This window comes from Natrix helvetica, assembly GCF_964273705.1.
Source record: "Natrix helvetica genome assembly, chromosome: 12".
NCBI lineage: Eukaryota > Metazoa > Chordata > Lepidosauria > Squamata > Natricidae > Natrix > Natrix helvetica.
Genome location: NC_138556.1, coordinates 18803726 through 18828854, shown reverse-complemented (window position 1 = coordinate 18828854; position 25129 = coordinate 18803726). Strand labels below are relative to the sequence as shown.

At 45.3% G+C, this 25129-nt stretch overlaps 1 protein-coding gene across 10 annotated transcripts in view; it reads left to right on the top strand.

Moving 5' to 3' along the window:
• LINGO1 (leucine rich repeat and Ig domain containing 1) overlaps nucleotides 1-25129 on the top strand; it is a 259989-nt gene that overhangs the window by 156286 nt on the left and 78574 nt on the right. For 6 of the 10 annotated variants that reach the window (XM_081964989.1, XM_081964981.1, XM_081964992.1 and 3 more), the window contains one exon: nucleotides 5577-5647. The exons of 1 other annotated variant lie outside the window; for it this stretch is intronic. Coding sequence is in view for 1 of the 9 variants with exons in the window: in XM_081964987.1 (XP_081821113.1) it covers nucleotides 18312-18332 (21 nt within the window). In the remaining 8 variants the exon portion in view is untranslated. Of the gene's footprint in view, nucleotides 1-5576; nucleotides 5648-5730; nucleotides 5785-18282; nucleotides 18333-25129 lie in introns of those variants that run through there. 3 more of the 10 variants (XM_081964991.1, XM_081964982.1, XM_081964987.1) reach the window with 2 other exon arrangements.

The window sequence follows — 25129 nt, the reverse complement described above, 5'->3', positions numbered from 1 at the left end:
CAGCACAGCTGGCTGGGGAATTCTGGGAGTTGAAGTCCACCCATCTTCAAGTGATCAAGGTTGAGAAACATTGCTCTAGAACAGTGGTCTCCAACCTTGGCAACTTTACAACTTGTGGACTTCAACTCCCAGAATTCCTCAGCCAGCTTCTGGGAGTTGAAGTCCACAAGTCTTAAAGTTGCTAAGATTGGATACCCCCTGCATCTAGAACACTTTGGAATGTCTTACAAGTTTCTTTGACTGGTGTTTCTAACCGTAGAAAGAACAGCTTTCTTGCCTTTAGATTGGGAAATTGTCCCAAGGATCATTGCAAGAGACTCCAAACAAGAGAAAGGAGACAGTTGGGAGCTACCTAGGAATTCCGTTGTTATTTAGGTTGATTTGGACAAGATAATGAACTCAGTAATGCTTTTTCCTACTTTAAAAGTGATAGAAACGAAAAAAGGATTGACTAGGGTAAGAGCCTGCATGTCATGCCTGCAAGCCATATTATCTTTTTGGACTTCAGGGCTGGCACACTTTCGACTGTCTACTTTCTATTGTGGGGAAATGGGAGGGGGATTATACAGAGTTTGGTGATAGGTAGCCATAATAATATTCTTCTTAGAAAGTCAAGGTCATCTTTGCCTCTGCACCTGGCCAGAACTGGATGGGTGGAATCTGTCATCATGGCAGTGGAAGATTGGACCATGTGATGGACTTGTGGATGTTGGGGGCAGGATTGTGAACTTTCAGTTGGGTGGGGAAACCTGGAAGCTTTCAGATTTGGGTTTTCCCAGATGTGCCAACATGACATCTCTAATAAAGTGGAAGTTTGAGGAAACTCAATCCTCGGAGTTTTATTTCGTTGGGGGTGTTTTTTGGATCCCTGACACTGGAAAGTAAAGCTGGATGAGAAATTACCGCTCGATCCAAACGTACCTTATTTGTCCTCTCTAAAAATGTACCAATTTGTAATGTGCTCCTTTTCTGAACTTCTTCTTTTCACCGTCTTACAGCCTGAATGATTTTCTTTTTTTAAAGACCCATATGCTAAGGGAAAGGCACATTAAAACACATTGTGCTGGTGAGAATAGCTTTTAAAAAGGGGATGTTAGGGGAAAAATACATGAAAGATGGTGACATTAGGATAAAGAAAGCCCCATAATGTGTCCATTGGGGGAAATGCTCACAGAACGACATCTTAACTTTTGTGCTCCCTTTCTAAAAATAAGAGAGCAGTCATCAAAAACGGATGTGGCAATGAGTCAGAGCACATATAAAGGTGGGGGGAAAGGGAATTCAAGAGAATCTGTGATGGTTTCACTTATCTCTATAAAATAGGAGTTCTAGCTACTTAAAGAAACGTACTGAAAGGGACTTTGGAGGTCTACTAGTCCAACCTGCTGCAGGGATCTTCATTGCATCCTAGACAAAAAGCTTTTCAATCTTTTCGTGTAAACTCCCAGGGATGGCTTCCAGGTGATGACCTTTGGTGGTTCCATGAACAGAGACAGCACTATGGAGTAGAGTGGTGGCCAATAGCAAGTGGAAAATCCACAGACTGTAGACCATGAATGCCCCCAAGTTTGACATCCCCACATGTCCAAGGGTCAAGATAGGTATGAGTCTCCGATTGAAACCCCCACCATTAGTCCCACTTCGAAGCCAAAACCAGGCCGACAGCTTTGGCCAGATGCTCTGGTGTTATCATAACATCACCAGATGGTTTCCTGCAGACCGATTCAACCTTCCCTAGCCCTCTTTACCGTTTGGCCTCCTGCCATGGACTTTTGAGGACAGCAAATTGCTCATCCTTGTACCCACCTTGACCCTCCCCCTCGACAAATGATTATAATGTTCTGCAAATGGTTATATAATTCCCACCAGACTTCTTAAAAATGGCACACTGCAAAGCCAAGTAAAACTTCACCAGGGAAGGGAAGGAGGAACAATTTCTTGTCATCTTTTCTCCACTACCTCACAATACAATGCTTCAGCTGTAAGTGGGCTGGGGATTTTGAGGATTGTGGGTTGCTCAATTCTCTGCCATCAGAGACTTAAGTGGAAAGATGAGATTCAGAAATATGGTTTTGAGCTGTTCGCCTGCTTGGGATAACTCATCCCCAGTGGTGGAATTCAAATTTTTTTACTACCGGTTCTGTGGGCATGGCTTGGTAGGCATGGCAGGGGAAGGATACTGCAAAATCTCCATTCCCTCCCCACCCCACTCCCCTGCTTTCCAGCTTTATTCTCCTGTGCAGGGCAACAAAAGAAGACCCAGCCAATAAGCTGGGACTTGGGAGGCAGCAAATAGATCAGGGTGGGGCCAACCAGAGGCTGTATTTGCTGGTTCTCTGAACTATTCAAAATTTCCACTACCGGTTCGCTAGAACTGGTCAGAACGGGCTGAATACCACCTCTGCTCATCTCCCCCCCCAAAAAAACCCCCACCCCTGCCCTTCCACTCATTCTAATGCTTCCACCCTTTGGATCTGGAAGAGAAGTTCTCCAGAAGGAAGGAAACACAGCTGCTAAGCTGGGTTCCTCCCACAGGGAGACAAAATTAGTGGAATGTGAGAAAGATCGGAGAGGACATATGTCAGGCAGAGAAAGAAGGTGTGTGTGTGTGTGTGTGTGTGTGTGTGTGTGTGTGTGTGTGTGTGTGTGTCCTCTATTCTGCAAACATGCACCCAGCCTGACAAAACTCCAAATGATTGCACATCATGTTGTGTACCTGGGGATATAGCACCCAGGAGAGAAAGCCTCTAAGGTGTTGAGAAGCTATAAATAAACGTTCTTCGGTTGTTTTTATAAAGAAACAATCCACCATAGTTTATTTTTATTTTCATGTTGTCCTTCTGTGGTTCTTCTTCATAAATCCTCCACAGATCCTGAGTGGGAAGGGAGGGGATAGCGGGATAAGGTAAGATGTCCCTCTCTTCCCTTCAAGATTGATCTTCCAGCCTTCCTGGGCAGCTGGACGCTAGGTGGTGCAAACACCCTGGATGTGTGATATCACTTAAGTACAGAGAGAGGATGCTAAAGTTAAGACCTTTCATGTTAAAATTGACACACTATTTTTTTTTACTATTTTTGCCTATGGATCTAAGCCAGAGGTCTTCAAACTTGGCAACTTTAAGACTTGTGGACTTCAACTTCCAGAATTCTGTCCACCAGTCTTAAAGTTGCCAAGTTTGAAGACCTCTGATCTAAGCTCTTGAAAGGTGATGGATGGATGGATGGATGGATGGATGGATGGATGGATGGATGGATGGATGGCTAGCTGGCTGGAGAATTCTGGGAGTTCAAGTCCACATGTCTTAAAGTTGCCAAGTTTGAAGGTCTCTGATCTAAGCTCTTGAAAGGTGATGAATGGATAGATGTGTAATGTTCAAGATGGAGGTTTTAAGGAAATAAGGAGCATGAGGAACAAATTCTCTATTCCTGGAGACCTTGAAAAGGACCAGAGATTGGGAGTCTTGGGAAAAGCAAAGAGGAGATGATGGGCAGCACAGAGCAGGAGCAGCGATAAAAGGTTTTAGATTTGTGTGTCAGGCCTGCCGCCATCTTTCCTTTTGGATCTTCGGCCTGCCACACTTTCTATCGTTCTACTATGCATTTTCTATTGTGGGAAAATGGGAGGGGGGATTGTACAGAGTTAGATGCTACGTAGCCATAACAAGATTCTTTTTGTCGTATTTTCTGCAATTGAGTTAAGAGCGATTTACATGAAGTTTGTATCTATTGTGTGCTCGTGTATTGTTGTGGTTGAAGATGAAGTATTCATTGACAGGTAGGACATTGTAGAAGATAATTTTGTGTACTGGGCTTAGGGCAGACTGAAGGTGGCGTAGTTCTAAGTTGTCTAAGCCCAAAATTTCAAGTCTGGTGGCATAAGAGATTCTGTTGTGAGCAGAGGAGTGGAGGACTCTTCTCGCGAAATATCTCTGGACTTGCTCGATTGTATTAATGTCTGATATGCAGTGCGGCTTCCAGGCAGACGAGCTGTATTCGAGAATTGGTCTAGCAAAGGTTTTGTATGCTCTGGTTAGTAGCACAATATTACCAGAGAAGAAGCTACGCAAGGTTAACAAGTCTTTATGCCTTTTTGACAATGTTATTACAGTGGGAAATCTGTGATAATTCACAGAATGATTCTGCAAAATCATTCTGGGTGGCCAAAGACACGTCCTTTGATCTGAGGATCATTTTTCCAATCTTTGTGACTTTGTGACTTGGTTCATCTCAAGGGATGAGATGACCCCATGCTGGCTGGGGAATTCTGAAAGTCCACAGATGTTGAAGTGATCAAGGTTATGAAGCACCAATCCAAGGATCATCCGGAGATCTCGGCCACCGTGATTTGACTACATTCCTTGTCAGGGTAGAGCTAGGCTTGGATGAACTTTTGGAAAGCTTGGCCCTCTGTCCAAAACTGAAATATGCCAATGAAAATGTGAGTTGTTAGGCCTGGAACTTTTTGTCACCTGTGTATGAAATCTCCAGGCTGATGCCATCTGTCTGAGAACTAAAGCTGGCGTGTTCCTTCCACGTGCCAGCAAGGTTTTCTCAAGCTGTGTTTCCAATTATATTCCTCCTCAACTGTTCTCTTCCCTTCTGCATCCTTTTATATAGGATTATATAAAGCGTTGGTTGATGTTGGCTTAATAGCCTTGCGCTGAAGGTATTCAATTATTCTTGTCATCGGTGTGACAATTGAAGCTGCTTCCAACCTGTCAGCAGATGCCCTGCTGGCCATTTCCTGTACGAGAATTAGCAACGGCTAAAGCCTTGCTACAGTGTTCAGTGTCTGTTCTTTGCTAAGTCGTAATCCTGGTCACCTGCTTGCTTACCTGCAAAGTTGGCCATATAAGAAGGACAACTATGTGCATTGACATGTCAGGAATGAGAATCAAGACCACACAATACGTTCTAGTTAAGGTGATTTATTGCTCATGGCTATTTACAAGGATCAACTAATGGCCAACACTAAATTGGCACTAAGCAAGAGTTAACAGAATTCAAGAGGTGTTGGACTTGGAGGGAATGTAACAATTCTAGGCTGATTCCTCTCTTGACTCCTCCACCTTAGGATCTGCTTCTCTTCCATCTACATAACTCTGCTCTGCTCTGATTTACTCTACTCTGCTCAGTTCTATTGTACATTGCTAACTCTATCCATATTGTAAGTTACATTAACATAATTTTGCAAGTGTGAAAATATTTCTTACCTCTTCCCCTTTACTCTTCAGACAACTGGGGAGGCCGTCTTCTGAAATGTCTCCCCCACCATTCCCCTTTCTGTGGTCTGTGACACCTGGTCCTGTTTTCAGCTCTCTCCCTCCTGCCTCCCAAGGTCATTCTAGCAGACCATTACATCACCAGATTTATTCCATACATTTTATTGATAGCTTGCCTTTTTCTCTGGGCCATCAAGGTGATATACCCAAAGAATTACTCCTACTGAAGCTCCACCACCAGAACCTTGGGAGGTGGCTTGGCCAGAATGTGTGAGGGGCCCAAAGTTACTCCTGGAGAATGTAATTCTCTGTGAGACAGCCGGTCTCAAATTATCTTCTTCTTTTAATTTTCAGTGCATGATTGGACCAGCGAGGGGAAGATCAGCATTGCATCTCTGGAAACTGTTCATCCTACACTTGCTTAGGTGAGTGAGAAGTCTTCCAAGAAATGGAATACATTCTGTTATGGCTGAAGTCAAGAGTATGAGTTTGCCTGTATTTCTTCCAGCAACAACATGAAATCTGTGGGGAGTATCTGAACAATGAAAATAGACCACCCAAGGTTTGACCAAGTGGGAATTTTCTTTTGCACATTGGAGCATGTATCCATGGGTGTTCATTGATACAATTGACTTGGAGATCACTTGATTTTAGATTCTTCTGCTCAGCATGGAAAATAACTTGATGGCCTTTTACTCATTCCAATGCCCCACATTTCTTTATCTAAAATACTGTACTTGAGGAAAAAGTCTACTTCTCACAGCTGAAGTCCACCCATCTTAAAGTTATCCCATTGGGAAACACTGTCCTGGAGGTTAAATCTTAAATCTGTTGGCTCGTATTATGATTTTTTTTTAAAAAAAGGAGAAATTTCCAACAAAAGGCTGCCAAGCATTCAGAGGGTAGATTTGATGGCCTGGTTGTGTCAGGTGGTAGATTTTTCTAGTGTTTCATCCTTCTTGCCCTGTGACAATCATTGGTCCCTTTTTTCCCAGAGCCTGCACCTCTCTCTCTCTCTCTCTCTCTCTCTCTCTCTCTCTCTCTCTCTCTCTCTCTCTCTCTCTCTCTCTCTCCCTCCCTCCCTCCCTCCCTCCCTCTTTCTCCCTCCCTCCCTCCCTTTCTCTCTTTCTCTCTCCCTCACTCTTTCTCTCTCTCTCTCTTCTCCCCCTCTATCTTCCTCGCTCCCTCCCTCCCTTTCTCTCTTTCTCTCTCTCTCTCTCTCTCTCTCTCTCTCTCTCTCTCTCTTCTCCCCTCTCTCTCTCTTCCTCCCTCCTTCCCTCCCTCCCTCCCCCACTCTCTCTTTTCTTCCAAGACATTCAGAAGAGACAGGAGCAGGTTCCAGCTTGTACTGTATGTACAGAATCCTAGATTAAAATTTGTGAACTGTCAGTTTGATAAGGCAGTGTGTGAGACAGCAAACATCAGAGCTGGCTATTCTCCCGCAATTTCCCAGCTTGACAGCTCTCTGGAGGGAACAAAGAGAGGTTTCAATGCAGAACAAAATTTAGTTTCTTAATGGAAAAAGAAAAAAAAACCCTATCAGGATGACTCCAGCATCCTTTTCTCTGACTGTGGGTTGGGGTGGTGGGCTTTAAGGAAGCCATTGCGCTAGAATGCAACTGTATGTGCCAGGTGCAAAGAATCAGGACCTTTCACTGAATTCTAATTAAGCTGGTTGATTTCTCATGCAGAAGAATATAGTCAACTAATGGTCACCACTGAATTGGTGTTAGATAAGAGTCAACAGAATTCAGGAGGGGTGGGATTTGGAAGCCTTGGAGGGATGCAACAACTCTAAGCTGATGACACCCTTAACTCCACCCACCAACTCTGCTTGTTCTTCTCCTACAGCTGTAGTGATAGATTCATGTCCTGGATAGGACACTGGATTCAATGCTCTCCATGATACCTTCAAACTCTTGGTATGTTGTTCTGTGGTCCATTCAGTGGGTTTAAGAACCACACCTGAAGAAATTTCGTTTCTCAAGTAGGGGTCCTTCAAGGCTTTCCTTTATCATTTTCCAAAATCAGATTTTGGAAACTTAAATCAATGGTCCTTCGAATTAGTGGAGGTTTGAGCTTAACACAATCATGTCAATACGTTCATCTCCAACTTGGAGAAAATGACACAGGACAGGAACTAAAAGTTGAGCAAATGGACTTGTTCGTGCAACATCTTAGCCAGATCTGTTTAGGATTGCCAGGATGGGAATGATCCTCTGATGGTTGTGTGAATTCAGCCAATAGGGGTTGAATGGTATAAATCAGGGGTCACCAAACTTGGCAACTTTAAGACTTGTGGACTTCAACTTCTAGAATTCTCCAGCCAGCAGAGCTGGCTGGAAAATTCTGGGAGTTGAAGTCCACAAGCTTTAAAGTGGCCAAGTTTGAAGACCTCTGGTATAAACTATAGTTAAGCAAACCACGGTGTAGTGTTACTTGCTGCAGTCGGCTCCCCCCTTGAAACGTCTCGGGTGCGTCGGCTGTGAAATTCTGGAAGCTATAATCCTAACAAGTCTAAAGGCACTCATTTCGGCACGGCTGATTTACTGCGCTGTGCAAACATCTGCGATGGTTGTCATCCCAGCTCGGACTGTTTTAGAGGCAGGTTTCCCATTGCTGAAACCGAAGACAAAATAAGATGGATGCCGGATCTAAATCGGGGGAGGGTTTCGTGTCGTTTCAAACCAGCCAGTAAGAGGAGGCTGGGAGAGAGAACCAGCTACGCAAGTCAAAATAATCGAGAGCTTTATCCCTTCAGTCAGAGGAAAAGAAAGCAGGTTTATTTATAGAAACATGTCTATCCAGGGATGGTCCCTCAATGCCGAGGTCAGCACTTTCCTGGAGAACCAACGGCATAAATTGTCAGGTAGAGAAAACATTACATCCGCCAATAACTTCATTTTCGGGGCACTCTGCAAGTGGGAAAGGAGAGAGAAATCAATGGGAGGCAGAACTCTCCGTCTGGTCCCAGAAACTGCCTAGGGCCTGACTATTGTCTTAAAAGTATCTGCTGCCACCAGAAAGGGTAATTGTCTCCTTTGGCAGCAAAATTGAAAGAAGGGATTTCATGGGAAGTAAAATTGGAGGGACTGATGCTACATGATAACTCAGTGTGGCTCTGATAGAGATTTCTAGGTGGTAGGAGAAAGAGGGAGGGATGAGTGGAAAAATGGGTGATAGGTAAATAGATGGTAGAAGATTAGATTAGCTAAGATTAGGATTAGATTAGATGTAGATTATAGGATGGGTGGGTGGATGGATGGATAGATAGATAGATATAGATGATAGATAGATAGATAGATGATAGATAGATAGATAGATAGATAGATAGATAGATAGATAGATAGATAGATAGATAGACAGATGAGAGAGAGAGAGAGAGATGATAAATAGATGATAGATAGATAGATGATATGATAGATGATAGATACATAGAGATAGATGACAGATATATGATAGTTAGATAGATAGATAGATAGATAGATAGATAGATAGATAGATAGATAGATAGATAGATAGACAGATGAGAGAGAGAGAGAGAGAGAGAGATGATAAATAGATGATAGATAGATGATATGATAGATGATAGATACATAGAGATAGATGACAGATATATGATAGATAGATAGATAGATAGATAGATAGATAGATGATAGATAGATAGATAGATAGATAGATAGATAGATAGATGATAGATACATAGAGATAGATGACAGATATATGATAGATAGATAGATAGATAGATAGATAGATAGATAGATAGATAGATGATAAATGATAGATGGTAGGTGATAGATAGACGATAGATGATAGATGATAGATAGATAGATAGATAGATAGATAGATAGATAGATAGATAGACAGATGAGAGAGAGAGAGAGAGAGATGATAAATAGATGATAGATAGATGATATGATAGATGATAGATACATAGAGATAGATGACAGATATATGATAGATAGATAGATAGATAGATAGATAGATAGATGATAGATAGATAGATAGATAGATAGATAGATAGATAGATAGATGATAGATACATAGAGATAGATGACAGATATATGATAGATAGATAGATAGATAGATAGATAGATAGATAGATAGATAGATGATAAATGATAGATGGTAGGTGATAGATAGATATAGATGATAGATAGATATAGATGATAGATAGATAGATAGATAGATAGATAGATAGATAGATAGATAGATAGATAGATAGATAGATAGATGCATCAATGCGTCAATGACACATAGATACAAGAGTGGGGGGGGGAGAAATTTCCTGACAATTAATCAGTGGAACAGCTTCCCTCCAGAAGTTGTGGGAGCTCAATCACTGGAGGTTTTCAAGAAGAGATTGGACAACCTTTTGTCCAGAAAGGTATGGGGTCTCCTGCTCAAGCAGAGGGTTGGACAAGAAGACCTTCAAGATCTGTTCCAACTCTGTTATTCTGTGCTTGTCTCTTCTGCCAACCTGTGGTTCTCCAAGGTTCATGGTCTACAAAACTGGAAGTAATCTGAAGTGGCTTCTTCTTTTTTCTTTTTCTTTTTGTTTCTTCTCTCCGTGACCAAGTGGGGCATGAGATCCCATCTTGACAGCTCTGTGTTCACCCAAGGATGGTGTGTTAATGCTAAATGAGGAGAAAGAGGTGGTTGGTTGAAGGAAGCCAGTGAAGTCATAGTGTTGTTGAGTCTTTTTGTTATGCACTCCGATCTTTCGCGCTTAATTACGCCCTGGCACGAACAAAAGGGGGTGGGAAGGAGATGTCTTTCTTAAAAAGGAAAAGGAAAGCTTTCTGACAGGGATGGGGGAATTACTATCGATGAAATATTTAAGGCCTTCTGCCTCTTCGGAAAAGCCCGCCTGAGTGAACGGCTTCTCTTCGGCCTTGTTCATTGAAAAGGAAAAAAATAGTGTTGGGTTCAAGAATTCATTGCCCGCCCTCCCAACCTGAAAAAAATCTGGGAGGCTCCATAACTGGGCAAGGCGGTCTCAGTTCAACCATGTTAATTCGAGTGTCTCTGTGTTTCTGAGCTCATTAGCAGCTCGGTTCGCACATGACAGTGCGGCGAAGGGAGGAGGGTGTGTGTATTTGTACAGCAGGTGTTCCCTGGCGTGGGAAGTGGGATGAATTCTGTACGGATTGGAAGTGTTGCTTTGATGTCCCCATTTACTTCTGTCAATTCCCATCTGGATGGAGGACGAGATCCTACACCCCAGAGCAGGGGTGAAAGGCTAACGGTTCGGGACGGTTCGCCCAAACCAGTGGTAAAAAAATGCTACTGGTTCACAGAACCGGTAGTAAAAAATACTAAAAACAAGTTTTTAAAAAATGTTTTGACAATCGCACATCTCCCAGCTGATCTCCAAAACTTTTTTTTAACTTTTTAAGCAATTTTTTTAACCACAGGTTCTCCAGAAACACAAGGGTGGTGGGGTCCATTTTTGCTTCCAGCAGCCTGCTAGGCCAAAACCGGGGGGTGGGGAGTGCTGAGATAAAAAAAAAAAGAAAGAAAGAAAGAAAGAAAGAAAGAAAGAAAGAAGGAAGGAAGGAAGGAAGGAAGGAAGGAAGGAAGGAAGGAAGGAAGGAAAGAAAGAAAGAAAGAAAGAAAGAAAGAAAGGGAAAAGGAGAGGAAGGAAGGAAGGACTACAAACCTGGCACTAGACGTACTTCAGAGCATAATCCAAAGCTGGAAGAGACCTGGAGGTCATCTAGTCCAACCCTGCTCCAGCAGGACATTGTTAAAGTGAGTTTCTGTCTTTTGATCCCCCAGATACGTGACTATATAGCCGTGCCCACACAGTCACATGATCCCACCAAGCCACATCCACAGAACCGGTAGTTAAAAAAAATAGATTTCACCACTGCCCCAGAGGTCTTGAGACTGGACCGATTCACAGGAATAGATGCCTCAGTTCTTGTGCCAAGGATGGATGGAAAGATTCGGCCCTCCCTAGATACATGTTCCCTCTGGTCCAGGGTTATCCAAACCTTGGAGATCCGAAGACTTGTGGTCTTCAACTCCCAGAATTTCCCATGGCTGGCTGAGGAATTCTGGGAGTTGAAGTCCACAAGTCTTAAAGTTGCCAAGTTTGGACACCCCTGCTTTAAATGAAAGGCTTAAAAAAAAGCAGCAGCCTAATGGCTAAAGGATGGCTAAATTGATCTTCTGTAGACCATCCCTCAATCTTAATGCAAGTAGCCCCTGGTTTGCAATGTTTATTTGAAGTTACAATGGTGCTTAAAAAATGGCCTTCTTGGGGGGGGGGAATTCTCATGAGTCAAGTCAACGGGAAGGAGGGAGCGGTTTTGCTTGATGTTAAGCAATGTTTGCTTAACAGCCACAGCAAATCAGGTAGTAAAATCAGGTGCAATTCACTTAAGCACTGTACCAGTGAGTGATAGAGATTCCGGGCACAGTTGTGGTCATAATTTGAGGACCACTGTACACACAGCTTGAAGGTTTACTGCATGCACATAACCTCCCAGGCACAGACACAAACATACACACACACACACACACACACACACACACACACAGAGACCCTCGACACATCCTTTTAGGTTATTCCCAGGACAAAGGTAAAATGTTGCATATGTAGAACAGGCTGTAAGGTGAGAAAGGAGGTTTTGCGAACATGCAACCTGGCAAGGATTCTGCTCCGCTCCAGTGAATTTCCACAGAGAATTTGCAAGGTGGTGAATTTGCTGTTCTAAGCAGCCTCTCTATCGAATGTGTTCAAGGAAGGAAGGAAGGAGAGAGAGAGAGAAAGAGAAGGGGAAAGAAATGAAAATGAGAAAAAGGAGGGAGAGGGGGAGGGAGGGATGGAAGGAAAGAAGGAAGTGGGAGGAAGGGAAGGGAGGAGGGAGGAATGGAAGGAAGGAGAAAGGGAAGGGGAAGGAAATGAAAATGAGGGAGAGGAGGGGAGGGGAGGAAGGGAGGGAGGGAAGGAAGGAAAGGAAATGGAGGGAGGAAAACAGAAAGGGAGGGAGGGAAATGGAGGGAGGGAAAGAAAGAAAATGGAGGGAGGGAGGGAAGGAAGGACGGAATGAAGGGGAAGGAAATGAAAATGAGGGAGAGGAAGGAGAGGGAGGAAAATGGAGGGGGGAGAGGGGGAGGAAGGATGGAAGGAAAGAAGGCCAAATAGAAGGAACGAAACAAGTCCACTATTCCAGCATTGTCCCGTCTGGCTGCTTAACTCCATCTCCTTCCATAGTAAGCTTTCTCCAAGGAGCGAATCTCAAAGCAGCCTCTCTTTCTCTTTCCTTGGTGGGCAAAAGCTTTTCAGATCTAATAAAAAGCCTTGGCAATATTCTTGGCCATCGTTCATCTTCCTTCCGTGAGCAATCCCTGCAAAGGGGGCCAACCTGACGTGCCTTTAAAAAGAATGTTTTAAAAGATGATTTTCTCAAAGTGAATTAGCCAAGAACCGGGTGTTGGCTGGAGTCTGGGTTTTCAAGAGGCTTCAGCAGGCATCTGAATAAAGGCGAGGCCTTATCGTAGCTTTCTTGGGGCTCCTGCCAGAAGGAATTCTTCCATCTCCCCACTGCCTCCGAGAGGGAGAGAGAGAGGCGCCTGCTCTTTTCATCCCCAAATCAAACAAAGACAGCGATCGCTTTGCGTTTCCTCAATGATATCGCCATTGATCTGAGCCATAATTAGTAATTCCGCTGCCACCAAGGCACAATTCATAATTGCATTGTTTTCAGGGAGCTTATTAATTTATCCCCGGACAATAGCAGCACGGAGGGGGTTTGGGCGAGTGGGCGAGAGGAGGAGGATGGCAGCTCGGGCAGAAGGAAAGGCCAAAAATAAAAAACAAAAAAAATGTGAGTGGGGGAACAGGAAAAGCAGAATTAAAAAAACCCTGGCATTTGGAAAGCCAGCCGTGCTGGGAAGAATAGCTTGGAAAAGCTAGGATGTTATAGCCATCCATTCTTCTTCTCCCTCTCCTTTTCCTCCTCCTCTTCTTTCTATCTTCTGCTTTTCCTTCGCCTTCCTCCTCCTCCTCCTCCTCTTCTTCTTCTTCTTCTTCTTCTCCCTTTTCCTATTCCTGTTCTCCTCCTCCTCCTCCTCCTCCTCCTCCTCCTCCTCCTCCTCTTTCTTCTTCTTTTTCATTTTCTTTCTCCTGTTCCTCCTCCTACTCCACCTCTTCTTCTTCTTCTTCTTCTTCTCCCTTTTCCTATTCCTGTTCTCCTCCTCCTCCTCCTCCTCCTCCTCCTCCTCCTCCTCCTCCTCCTCCTCTTTCTTCTTCTTTTTCATTTTCTTTCTCCTGTTCCTCCTCCTCCTCCTCCTCTTCTTCTTCTTCTTCTTCTTCTCCCTTTTCCTATTCCTGTTCTCCTCCTCCTCCTCCTCCTCCTCCTCCTCCTCCTCCTCCTCCTCCTCTTTCTTCTTCTTTTTCATTTTCTTTCTCCTGTTCCTCCTCCTCCTCCTCTTCTTCTTCTTCTTCTTCTTCTTCTTCTCCCTTTTCCTATTCCTGTTCTCCTCCTCCTCCTCCTCCTCCTCCTCCTCCTCCTCCTCTTTCTTCTTCTTTTTCATTTTCTTTCTCCTGTTCCTCCTCCTACTCCACCTCTTAATAGCCAGTGGTGGGATTCAAATAATTTAACAACTGGTTCTCTGCCCTAATGATTTCTTCCAACAACCAGTTCGCCAAACTCCTCAGAAAGTTAACAACCGGTGTGAACTGGCTGAATCCCACCACTGCTAAAATCTCTGGGTAGCCAAATCAGCGGAGACCCTTGTTTAGTGAATTCTGCCCTTCCCTATTTATTGGTTCAATTGGAGCATCTGGAAAAGAGAGTTTCTCTGACGGAGTGTTTCTTTATTTTATGTAGTTATTATTTATTAATTTTTTATGCCGGCCACCTCACTGTCACAGCGACTCCAGGCTGCTTAGGAGAGCATAAAAGGATTTTAAAAAGATCATACCAAATGTTTAAAATTAAGAGGATTAAATAGGAATTCTACTATAACCCCAAGCATGGGGCCCCAGCAAAGAACAAAATGCAAATTTGGGCCAGAGTTTTTACTAGGATTTAAATAAGGGGAGGGCTGTTTAGATCCCCCCCTCCTCCAGGGATCGAGATTCAAGGGAGGCCAACAAAATCAGCAGCAGCTCCTATCTCATGCAATAAATGCCCCCCTCCCCGCCTGCCATCGCCCAGGGCAATCCACTCGGGGTCTTTCTGTCAAAAGGGGAAGCGATGCATTTTAAATGAGAGAAATCATCCAGTGCAGCATTCTGAAGCCAGCAGTTGGAAAAAAAGAAAGAAAGAAAGAAAAAGAAAGGGTTAAAAAAAGGAAGCACGTGCCTTTGGTTTCATCATCTCTCCTGGGGCTGAAAGGAGGAACTGTTGAATGAGAGTTAATATTGAGGAATTTAAACAAGTTCATCCAGCAAAGACATTAGCTCTCCTCTGGGGGAAGCGGAGAGAATCTCAGGCAGTTGGCTTGGAGCCAACATCTCTGACGTTTCTTCTTCTTTCTTTCCTTCCTTCTCCTTCTCCACACACACCCTGCACACTCCCCCACCCTCCTCTTCCCTTCCTACTATCCTTCCTTCCTTCCTTCCCCTCCCTTCTTTCTTTCCTTCCTTCCTTCTCCTTCTCCTTCTCCACCTCCCCCCTGCACTCCCTTCTCTTCCTCACCCTTCTCTTCCCTTCCTCCCTTCCTCCCTTCTTCTCCACCCACCACACTCCCTTCCCCTCCCTTCCTCTTCCTTCTCTTCCCGTCCATCTATCCTTCCTTCCTCCTTTTTTCCTTCTCCCCTTCCTTCCTTCCCTCCTTCCTTTATTTCCTTCCTTCTCTTCTTGTCCCTTTTCCTCCTTTCTCTTCCCATCTCCTTCCCTTCCCTTCCCTTTCCTCCTTTCTTCCTTCCTTCCTTCAATGTCGACCTGGGCATTATCCAAGCTGAGAGAAGCATGCAGAATGGTTGACCTCAGTGAGGATTGCCATCGCAATAAGATAGCTTCAAAGCATAACAAAACCAGGAATCCCCACCCTCTTCCCTTTAAAAGCATACTGTCCCATCCCCCCATAGTCTCAGAAGCTCCACAAAGCATGTCCCCAAACCCAAAGAGACGGATTTTCTGACAAACAACTGTCTCCTGACCCATCCATCGATTGGGACCTTGCAAACTAGGTAAAGGTAAAGGTTCCCCTCGCACGTATGTCCTGGTCGTTCCCGGCTCTAGGGGGCGGTGCTCATCTCCGTTTCAAAGCTGAAGAGCCAGCGCTGTCTGAATACGTCTCTGTGGTCATGTGGCTGGCATGACTCAAAGCCGAAGGTGCATGGAACGCTGTTCCCTTCCCACCAAAGGTGGTCCCTATTTTTCTAATTGCATATTTTCCATGCTTTCGAACTTCTAGGTTGGCAGAAGATGGGACAAGTAACCTGAGCTCACTCCGTTACACGGCGCTAGGGATTCGAACCGCCGAACTGCTGGCCTTTCTGATCAACAAGCTTGGTGTCTTAACCACTGAGCCACCAGGTCCTCTAGGGGGAGCTTATTTAAAGGCAGGAGCAGAATAGCTTGCCTTCCCTTTCCGAGGCTTGCAGATAGTAGATACAATTGGTGTTCGGCTGTGCATTCAAACACGCCGCAGTTAAATTAATAGTAGCAGTTATCTGTGAATGGGACTCTTTGCAAAGAATGTAAACATAAATCCCTGGGAGACACCGCAGCACGTTCACGCTCCCCAGAGGTTCACAATCTACTAATTAGCGCCAAAGATGTAAGAGAGGGGAGGGATGAGAAGGCAGGATTGTCTTCCGTGAAACAATTTCCCCAAAGCCTTGATAGAAGAGCTGAGTTCAGAAGGGGAGCGTTGAGGCACTGATTCTTTGGAGAAGTAACAGATTAATATATTAACAGCGTTGGAAGGGACCTTGTAGGTCATCTAGTCCAACCCCCTGCCCAAGCAGGAGACACTATTTCTGACAGATGGCAGCCCGGTCTTTTCTTGAAAGCCTCCAGTGATGAAGCTCTCACACCTTCTGAAGGCAACTTCTGTTCCATGGGTTGATTGTTCTCACTGTCAGAAACTTCCTCCTTATTTCTAGGTTGAATCTCTCCTTGGTCAGTTTCCATCCATTATTCCTTCTCTGGCCTTCAAGTGCTTTGGAAAATAGCTTGACCCCCTTCCTCTTCCCTGTCGCAGCCCCTCAGATATTGGAAGATGCTCTCCTGTCTCCCCTGGTCCTTCTCTTCCCTAGACTAGCCAGGCCCAGTTCCTGTAACCGTTGTTCATGTTTTAGTCTCCAGATCTTTGATCCTCTTAGATAGATTCAGATTAACAGAGTTGGAAGGGACCATGTAGGTCATCTAGTCAACCCCCACCCTCCCACCCAAGCAGGAGACCCTACACCATTTCTGACAGATGGCAGTCTCTTCACTAGACGGTCCTTCTCTTCCCTAGACTAGCCATGTCCAATTCCTGCAACCGTTCATCATATGTTTTAATCTCCAGTCCCCCATCATCCTAGTTGCTCTTCTCTGCATTTTTTCTAGAGTCTCGACATCTTTTTTATAGTGTGGTTGACCAAAACTGGATGCAGTACTCTACATGTGGTCTTACTAGAGCTTTATAGAGTGGTATTAGTACTTCACTTGATCTTGATTGTATCTCACTGTTAGTAGTAAGCGTGTAGTACCCCTGTTCTACACCACTGACATTTTCTACAGTAGAGCTATGAGAAATTATCCTGTATATGCAAATCATTTCAGATAGAAACCTTATGCTGAGTTCCTGCAACCGTTCATCGTACTTTGCTCATTGGCCCAGTAGAAGCGCCATCCGGGCATGTCCAGGTGGCCTTGGGAGGCCCTCTCCAGGCCACCATTGAGCCTGGAGAGGGCAAGGCCACCTCGACCTTTTCAAGAGCCATTTCAGGTGGGGATGATGAAGGCCGCAAAGCAAGGGAACTCAGCTGAGAGTTAAGAAGATGCACATCAAAGGGTCTCAGCAGCCAATTGAAAAGCTTTTAATGTGTAGCCCCAGAGCAAAGAGAAAGTACACACGGGGGATTCTTGATGTGCTTTGCGCCCGTCTTCTCCAGCAAATGGTGTCAATCTGACATCTCGGCAGAGAGAGTGACTTTCCTAACACCTTCCTTGAGTCACTTAAGAGTGTGAGGGAGGCGGGGAAGATGTGCTTTGCGTGTTTTTAAGGACCTTGTTTACTGATCTGAGTCATTGTTTCCTCCTAGAAGGCTTTGGGGGTCACCACATTACCCTGGGTTTCGTGGAGCATGGGGAACGGGCCACAGGGGTTTGCTAACCCAGGGATTCTCCCACCTCTCTCTTCCCCAAGCTCTGTTATTTAAAATCAGCAGCATTTTTTTCTTTCTTTCATTAATGGTCAAGCAGTGGAGGAGGCCGTGGCTACTGATGGGCTCTTTTCAGTGACCATTCAAAAAGGAAGGGGGGAGAAAAAGGACAAGGGGGGAGGAAGAGAAGGAGGGGAAGGACATAGATGAGGAGGAACAGGAAGAAGAGGAAGAGAAGAGGAAGGAGGAAGAGGAGGAGATAGATGAGGAAGAATAGGAAGAAGAAGAAGAGAGAAAAGGAGAGGGAGAAGGTGCAGGAGAGAGGAGGAGGAAGAAGAAGGAAAAGGAGAGGGAGAATGAGATAGATGAGGAAGAGAAGAAGAGGGAGGAGGAGGAGGAAGAGGAGGAGGAGGAAGAAGAAGAAGAAGAAGAAGAAGAAGAAGAAGAAGAAGAAGAAGAAGAAGAAGAAGAAAGAAAGAAAGAAGAAGAGGGAAAAGGAGGAGATGAGGAGGAAGAGGGAGGAGGATGAAGGAAGTAAAAGGAGAGGGGGAATGATAGATGATAGGAGGAAAAAAGAGGGAGAAAGAGGGGGAGGAGAGGGAGGAGGAAGTACAGGAGGAGGAAGAAGAGGGAGAAGGAAGAGGAAGAAGAGGGAAAAGGAGGAGGAGATAGAGGAAGGAGGAGAGAAGGGGAGAAAGGAAATAGAGGAGGAGGAAGAGGGAAGTGGAAATAGAGAGGGAGGAGAAGAGGGAGGAAGAAGAAGAAGAGGGAAAGGGGGAGGGAGAAGGAAGAGAGAGACGAGGAGGAGTGAGATGAAAAGGAGAGCAAGAAGGGTGAGTGGGTGGGAAGGAGGAGGAGGAGGGAGAGGGAGAAGGAGACCTATAGCTAAACATTGCTACCTCAGGATGACCTTCTCTACATCGCTTGAGGTCCACGTTAGCCACAAAATCTCCTGCCAGAGTCGATGTCTTCCTCCTTTAAGGAGTCCCGAGAGTCCATCTTGATTTCCCTGCTCTGAGATGGATTCCTCTGGGGAAGTTGTTTAACTGCTCCTGGAACCACAAGGGCAGATTAGCTGTAATCTCCCATCATCCAGGCAGACCATCGCTGCCCTCCGTATTCAGAGCTATTTTACAGCTAATTGAAGTCACTCAGGATTAATAACAGTAGGAGCCCAATTGCCCTGGGTCACGCTGCAACTGTTATATTTTTTTCCCACTCTGTGTTTTTTGCATAATGTTGGTTTCTTGGCATTAAATATAATTCAGCCTCCGCGAAAGGGATTTTTTGCTGACAAAATAAGGCACCTTTTTCTTTCTTTTCTCCTGTTCCTTTCCCCCACTCCCACCCCTCTCCCTGGTCTACTTTGGAGTGGATCTGGCAGGGGAGAAGAGTGGGAGAGAGGAAAGGAGGGTGGGAATACAGGATCGCTTCTAACTTGGTGATCAAGCGTTTTCTCTCCGTTTGAAAGGAGTTCTAGCAAAAGGGTTGATGCCGAAGCATTTTTATGTTTTATATTTTTTTAGACATTCCCCCTGCTTCTCTAGATTGCAAAGGAGGAAATTGGGCAGAAACCCATGGGGATAAAAGTATACAGGTGTCATTTGGTGTGTCTTTTTGCCCTAAGAGAATAACCAAAACTGCACGATATTAATATTTCTGTGAGTATGGATAAGCAGCATGGGTGCTTTTCTGGGGGAAAAAAAAACATCCCTGCGACTTAAATGGCTTAAGAAGACCAGTTTAAATATATTTTCCCTGCAGGCTTCTCAGTTTAAAAATGGTCCGTTTCTAAGAAAGCTCAAAGAATAACATGCAGTGAATATTGAATACTTCCAAGTTGCCAGACCAAAGAATTGGAGATTTTTACATTGAAGAGGCCATATAAACATGTAGAACATATAAAGAACGGTTGCAGAAATTGGGTATGGCCAGTCTAGAGAAAAGAAGGAGTAAGGGAGACATGAGAGCAGTCTTCCAATATCTCAAGGGCTGCCCCAAAGAAGAGGGAGTCAAGCTATTCTCCAAAGCACCAGAAAGAAGCAACGGATGGAAACTAATCAAGGAGAGAAGCAACCTAGAACGAAGGAGGAATTTCCTAACAGTGAGGACAATTGACCAGTGGAAGAGCTTGCCACCAGAAATTGAGGGTGCTCCCTCCCTGCAGGTTTTCCAAAAGATATTGGACACCATTGGTCCAGAACAGTGGTGGGATTCAAATTCTGTGGGCATGGCTTGGTGGAAGTGGCAGGGGACGGATACTGCAAGATCCCCGTTTCCAAAAAATACAGTAGGTAGAAACGAGTTCCCTATTTCTTGGGCTGAGCAGAAGGGGGGGGCGTGTGCATTCACGAGTGTGAATGGAAGGACACCCTGTAACAAATGCTGGCAGATACCAAGCAGGGAGGGGGGACAGGATGCGTGGGCGTCCCATTTAATGATCCAGCTAGTCCAAACGCAGATGAATGCCAAGGAGTGTGTAGGTGTGCCGGTGAGGACAAATCTGTTCTAATGGCGGGTGCTTTGGAGATTAACAGGCTGGTTTCCCGAACTTCTCCTCTTCTGAAAAGTTTTTTTTTCCCTGGATGGACTTGCCTTCGGTGGCACTCCTGGATCGCGCCTCCTGCGTGGATGATTTGGGCAGTGTTGTATAAGAGTTCACTTTGTCAGTTTGCCGTTTAAAACAAGGGAAAGAAAGTGTCACTGCATGAGAGTCCAGACTGGAAGAGCCACAGCAACAAGGTCAGCCAATGGGGGCTGTTTGCTGATTCAGACAGCAAGGAGCCTGGGCGTAGCTTAGCTCTGTAGCTCTGAGTCTGTGCTGAGCTCTAAAGTAGCCTGCTGCTCTGAACTGAAACAAAAACTCCTCTGCTTGTTTTTTTTTATTGTAACTACTACCACATTGGAAAACCTGCTTTTGGTATTGTATATTTACTTCATGTATTATATTATATATGAGAAGTTAGTGAATCGTGTTGAATTAGTTACCTGTAGTGGAAATTTTGAGTAGTTCGGAGAACTGGTAAATACTACCTCTGGCTGGCCCCGCCCCCATCTATTCTCTGCCTCCTGAATCCCAGCTGATCAGGAGGGAATGGGGATTTTGCAGTAACCTTCCCCGGGAGTGGGGAGGGAAATGGGGATTTTGCAATATCCTTCCCCTGCCGTGCCCACCAAGCCATGCCACACCCACCAAGTCACGCCCACAGAACCGATAGTAAAAAATATTTGAATCCCACTACTGTTGTGTGTGCTTTCTGGATGTGATTGCTGCAACAAACTCTGACAGAAAGCCCCACCTTGAAGTTTTCTCCTTCTGCCAATCCTGTTTGACCCTTAAGCCAGCTGGCCGCTACTTCCTGGCGCCGAGCTTTGTTTCCTGGACAGACTGAACCATGAGTTCTCATGACCTGCCTTGCATTTTCTCTTGGTTCCAGACAGGATCAGCGTTGTGTGGCAGGTGCAAAATTCCACCACAAAAGGAGGATACTTCAAAGTCAAACGTGTCTTCCATCCTCCGACCTCTCTTTGGAGGTATATATCATCTGGAGATATGGAGGAAAAATACATTCCGTCGTTAGAAAAAAGAAAAAGAGGGGGATTTAAAATTCCACTTCGGCAGTGATTTAAGTACATCTCTGGTATGGCCACTTCCATACATATTTAACAGCTTGGGGATAAAAGGTAGTAAAAATCTCCTGTCTCCACTAGCCTGAAAAATTTAACTCCAGCTACCACTTCCCAGCTGAACGTTCGCTGATGTGGATTAGTGCTCCAAGAGGAAGAAGAAGGGGGGGGGGAGGAGTCGCCAAGCAAAAACACTCCGTTTTTTGAGGCCTCCTTGAGAAAAATTACAGGTTTCAGAACTTTCTGGATCTATCAAGCAAAGTTCACCATCATCCACAGGTCATAAAGGTGCCATAGTTGCCCACTCCTGTCCTGGGATGAAATTCTTTAAGCTGAGAAGGTTAACTCCAGGACTGGCCTGTGTTCCTCCCCAACCTCCTCACTGTCCGAATCTGCTGCCAGCTCCACTGGTCACTGGCAGGCCACAACAGTTCCCAAAGATGTGGCTCTCTCCGATTCCAAGAGTTATGGAACCGAAGGAAACAGGAGACGTTGTTGGATGCTAATAAGGTTTGTCCACATTTAGTCAACGTGACAGAAAAGCATTGAGTTGTCAAAAATGCAAATTTGGGAAGCAAGCAAAGAGTCCTGGAGGCAACGTAGCACTTCACAAATTGAAAATGGTTTAAGTTTCCGTCAGGCACCGGCTCAATTCACCACGTGCTTTTGACGAAGTGAACCGTGATCCACAAAAGACAAAAAATGTGTTTGTCCTGGAAGTGCCACACAATGCTTGGCACATTTTGTGGCCCCCTGACAGCCTCTGCAACTGTGTTGGAAACTGCAAACCTTCCAATCATCATCATCTTCTTCTTCATTTAACAGCCCCATAATCCCTTGCGGGGTGGAGTCAGGGCAATGGAAAGGAGCTAGGAGAGTGTTTTAATGGCTGGATGACATTCCTGTTGCCAATGCAGAGTTATATTCAGCAGATATATTCTCAATGTGCCCGAAGAGAAAAATATCTGTCTCTACCTAGGATCGAACTCACAGCCTCCTGACTGTGAGGTGAGACCTCCACTGCACCACTCTAAACCACTGGTGAAATTCCAAAAAAATTACTACTGGTTCTGTGGGCGTGGTTTGGTGGGCATGGCAGGGGAAGGATCCTGCAAAATCCCCTTTCCCTTCCCACTCCAGGGGGAAGGATATTGCAAAATCCCCATTCCCTCTCCACTCCAGGGGGAAGGATATTGCAAAATCTCCATTCTCACCCCACTCCAGGGGGAAGGATATTGCAAAATCCCCATTCTCACCCCACTCCAGGGGGAAGGATATTGCAAAATCCCCTTTCCCTCCCCACTCCAGGGGGAAGGATACCGCAAAATCCCCATTCCCTCTCCACTCCAGGGGGAAGGATATTGCAAAATCTCCATTCTCTCCCCACTCCAGGGGGAAGGATATTGCAAAATCCCCATTCCCTCCCCACTCCAGGGGGAAGGATACCGCAAAATCCCCATTCCCTCTCCACTCCAGGGGGAAGGATACCGCAAAATCCCCATTCCCTCCCCACTCCAGGGGAAGGATACTGTAAAATCTCCATTCTCACCCTACTCTAGGGCCAGGCAGAGGTAGTATTTGCCGGTTCTCCAAACTACTACCGGTTCTCCAGAACCTGTCAGAAGCTGCTGAATTTCACCCCTGCTCTAAACTCCAAACCTTCCAAAGTGTGTGGGAAAATGAAACCGAGTTTCGTGATTTGCATCACTCTGGGAAAAATAAAATCCAACTTGGATCTCCATCATTGCAACCGGTTTTTCAATGTTGACCTGAAGTGGCCCCTCTGTGCTTTTTTCTGTCTTTAATGGAGTCCTCACCAGCGACATGGGCGAATCTTTCCTGGGCTGGAAATAACTGTATTTATTGCATTTGGCCTGGACAGAATAGAAGGAAGATGACATTTTATTGAAAAAGATTAAATGAAAAATGAAACTGATCCATGTTCTTTGATGAGATACGGATGGCGAAGACCAGAATAGCCAAAAGAATGAAAAGTACAGACAGACAGCTCTGTGGGGGTGAGCTTGTGCATGTAAATGCACCCGTAAACACAGAGCCTAGTTCCATTGCTATTCAGTGATACAGATAGTCCTTGACTTACAACAATTCGTTTAATGACCGTTCAAAGTTGTGGCCCACCAGCGAAGCTGGAAGCAGAGTCCGACAGTGAGGAGGTTGGGGAGGAACATGGGTCAGTCCTGGGGGGCTGAGAGAAGCTCTGACTAAGGCTCTACGTCGGCAGCAGGGAGGGAGCTAGACAGCAGTGAGGCAGAAGAACATCTGGAGCCTGTTCCCAGTGTGCGCATGCGCAGAGCTGCCAGAAAACAAGAACAACTAAGAAAGTGGGGTCGACTTGGGAGTAAAGCCACACCTTGGAGGTGATTGGCCCCTCCCATAGGACATAAAAGAGGAGCGAAAGGGGAGGGGGCTTTTGCAGGAAACAATTCATTCATTCGGTCGTTTCAAGAGTGGAAAGTTCTGTTTGCGACTATAAGAGACTCTGTGCCAAGTGCGGCCTTGCCCTGCGCTTGGAAACTAGTTATCTGGCAGCGCTCCAAACGAGATAAGGTTCGTGTTGATAAACATTCCTCGGAAACCCCTTTTATTTAATGTACGGTGAATTCCTCTCCAGCAAAGTCTTTCCTCTCCCGCAGTCTTTCGAGATAGTTCCCAATGACCGACCTTTATCAGGATTGGAGAGTGGCCAGGCCGAGATCTTTCAGATGCAGAATGCAGGAATGAACTCATGGTCTCCTGCAAACTCCACTCCCCTTTCGCCCCTCTTTAATTCCCCATGGAATTACTCTGTCCAACTGTGGCCTTCCTCCCAAGTCAACCCCTGTTCTTTAGCTGTTCCCTTCATCTGGCAACTCTGCGCATGCACACACTGGGAACAGGCTCCAGCAGTTCGTCTGCCTCACTGATGTCTGACTCTGAAGGCAGCCAATAACTGTCAAAGGGCTCTGGCCCCCTCTCTGCCTCTGACACAGAACCCTCCTCAGAGCCTTCCCCAGACTCCAGGACTGGCCCAGGTTCCTCCCCAACCTCCTCACTGTCTGAATCTGCTGCCAGCTCCATTGGCCGCTGTCGGGTCACAACAGCTATCTTTATTCCCAGGGTTTGTTCATCTCAATTGATGCATTGCTCTTAATCAAAACCCAATCTTCTTGTTAAGGCAGTGATAACTGTGGATGAAGTTCAGTAACCGCGTCAACTAATGAGGTATGTCCTCCGAGTTGGGCCCGCGTAAGATACTTCTACTGATAACATGGTGGGAGCAAAATGCCCCGTATGATAGAACAATCAAACGGATGCCTTCTTACTCAACGATTCCCTTTAACTTGGGGAAGACATCTTTGATGTCAGGCGGAAACTTCTGCGCCCAATTTGCGCGTGAAGGCTTGACAAGAAAGAGGAAGGAGGCGGCAAATGGGGCTCTATAAATAAAAGAAACCAATTTATCAAAGGACTCATCTGCCTTGCCTTGAACTGGCAACGCTGAGCAGGGTGCAATCTGGTTACGACTCTGAAATAAAAAATACTATGTTAAGAAATGCTGGCTCGATTGAGAAATGAATTTTTTTTTCTTAAAAAAAAAGATGTCTTCATGTTATCCCAGCCCTAAAAAAAGTGATTGATGACTAATCCTTTCCATTAGGACCATCACAGTGTCCCCTAACAGTCACGTGGCCACAGTTCTGGCACATGGCAACCAGTGTGTATTTACAACAATTGTGGCATCCCAGAGTTTATGTGATGGCTGTTTCCAGAATTCCCAGAGAGCTTCCGATGAGAGCCAGTGGGGGCGGGGGCGGGGGAGAGCCAGATTCACTTAACAATCATGTGATTCATTTAATGACTATAGTTATTCATTTGACGACGGTACCAAAAAGATTGTAAAATTGGCCTTGGTCATGTAATAGCTCACTTAGCAATAGTACTTAGACTTATATACCACTTACGGCCCTGTCTAAGCGGTTTACAGAGTCAGCCTCTTGCCCCC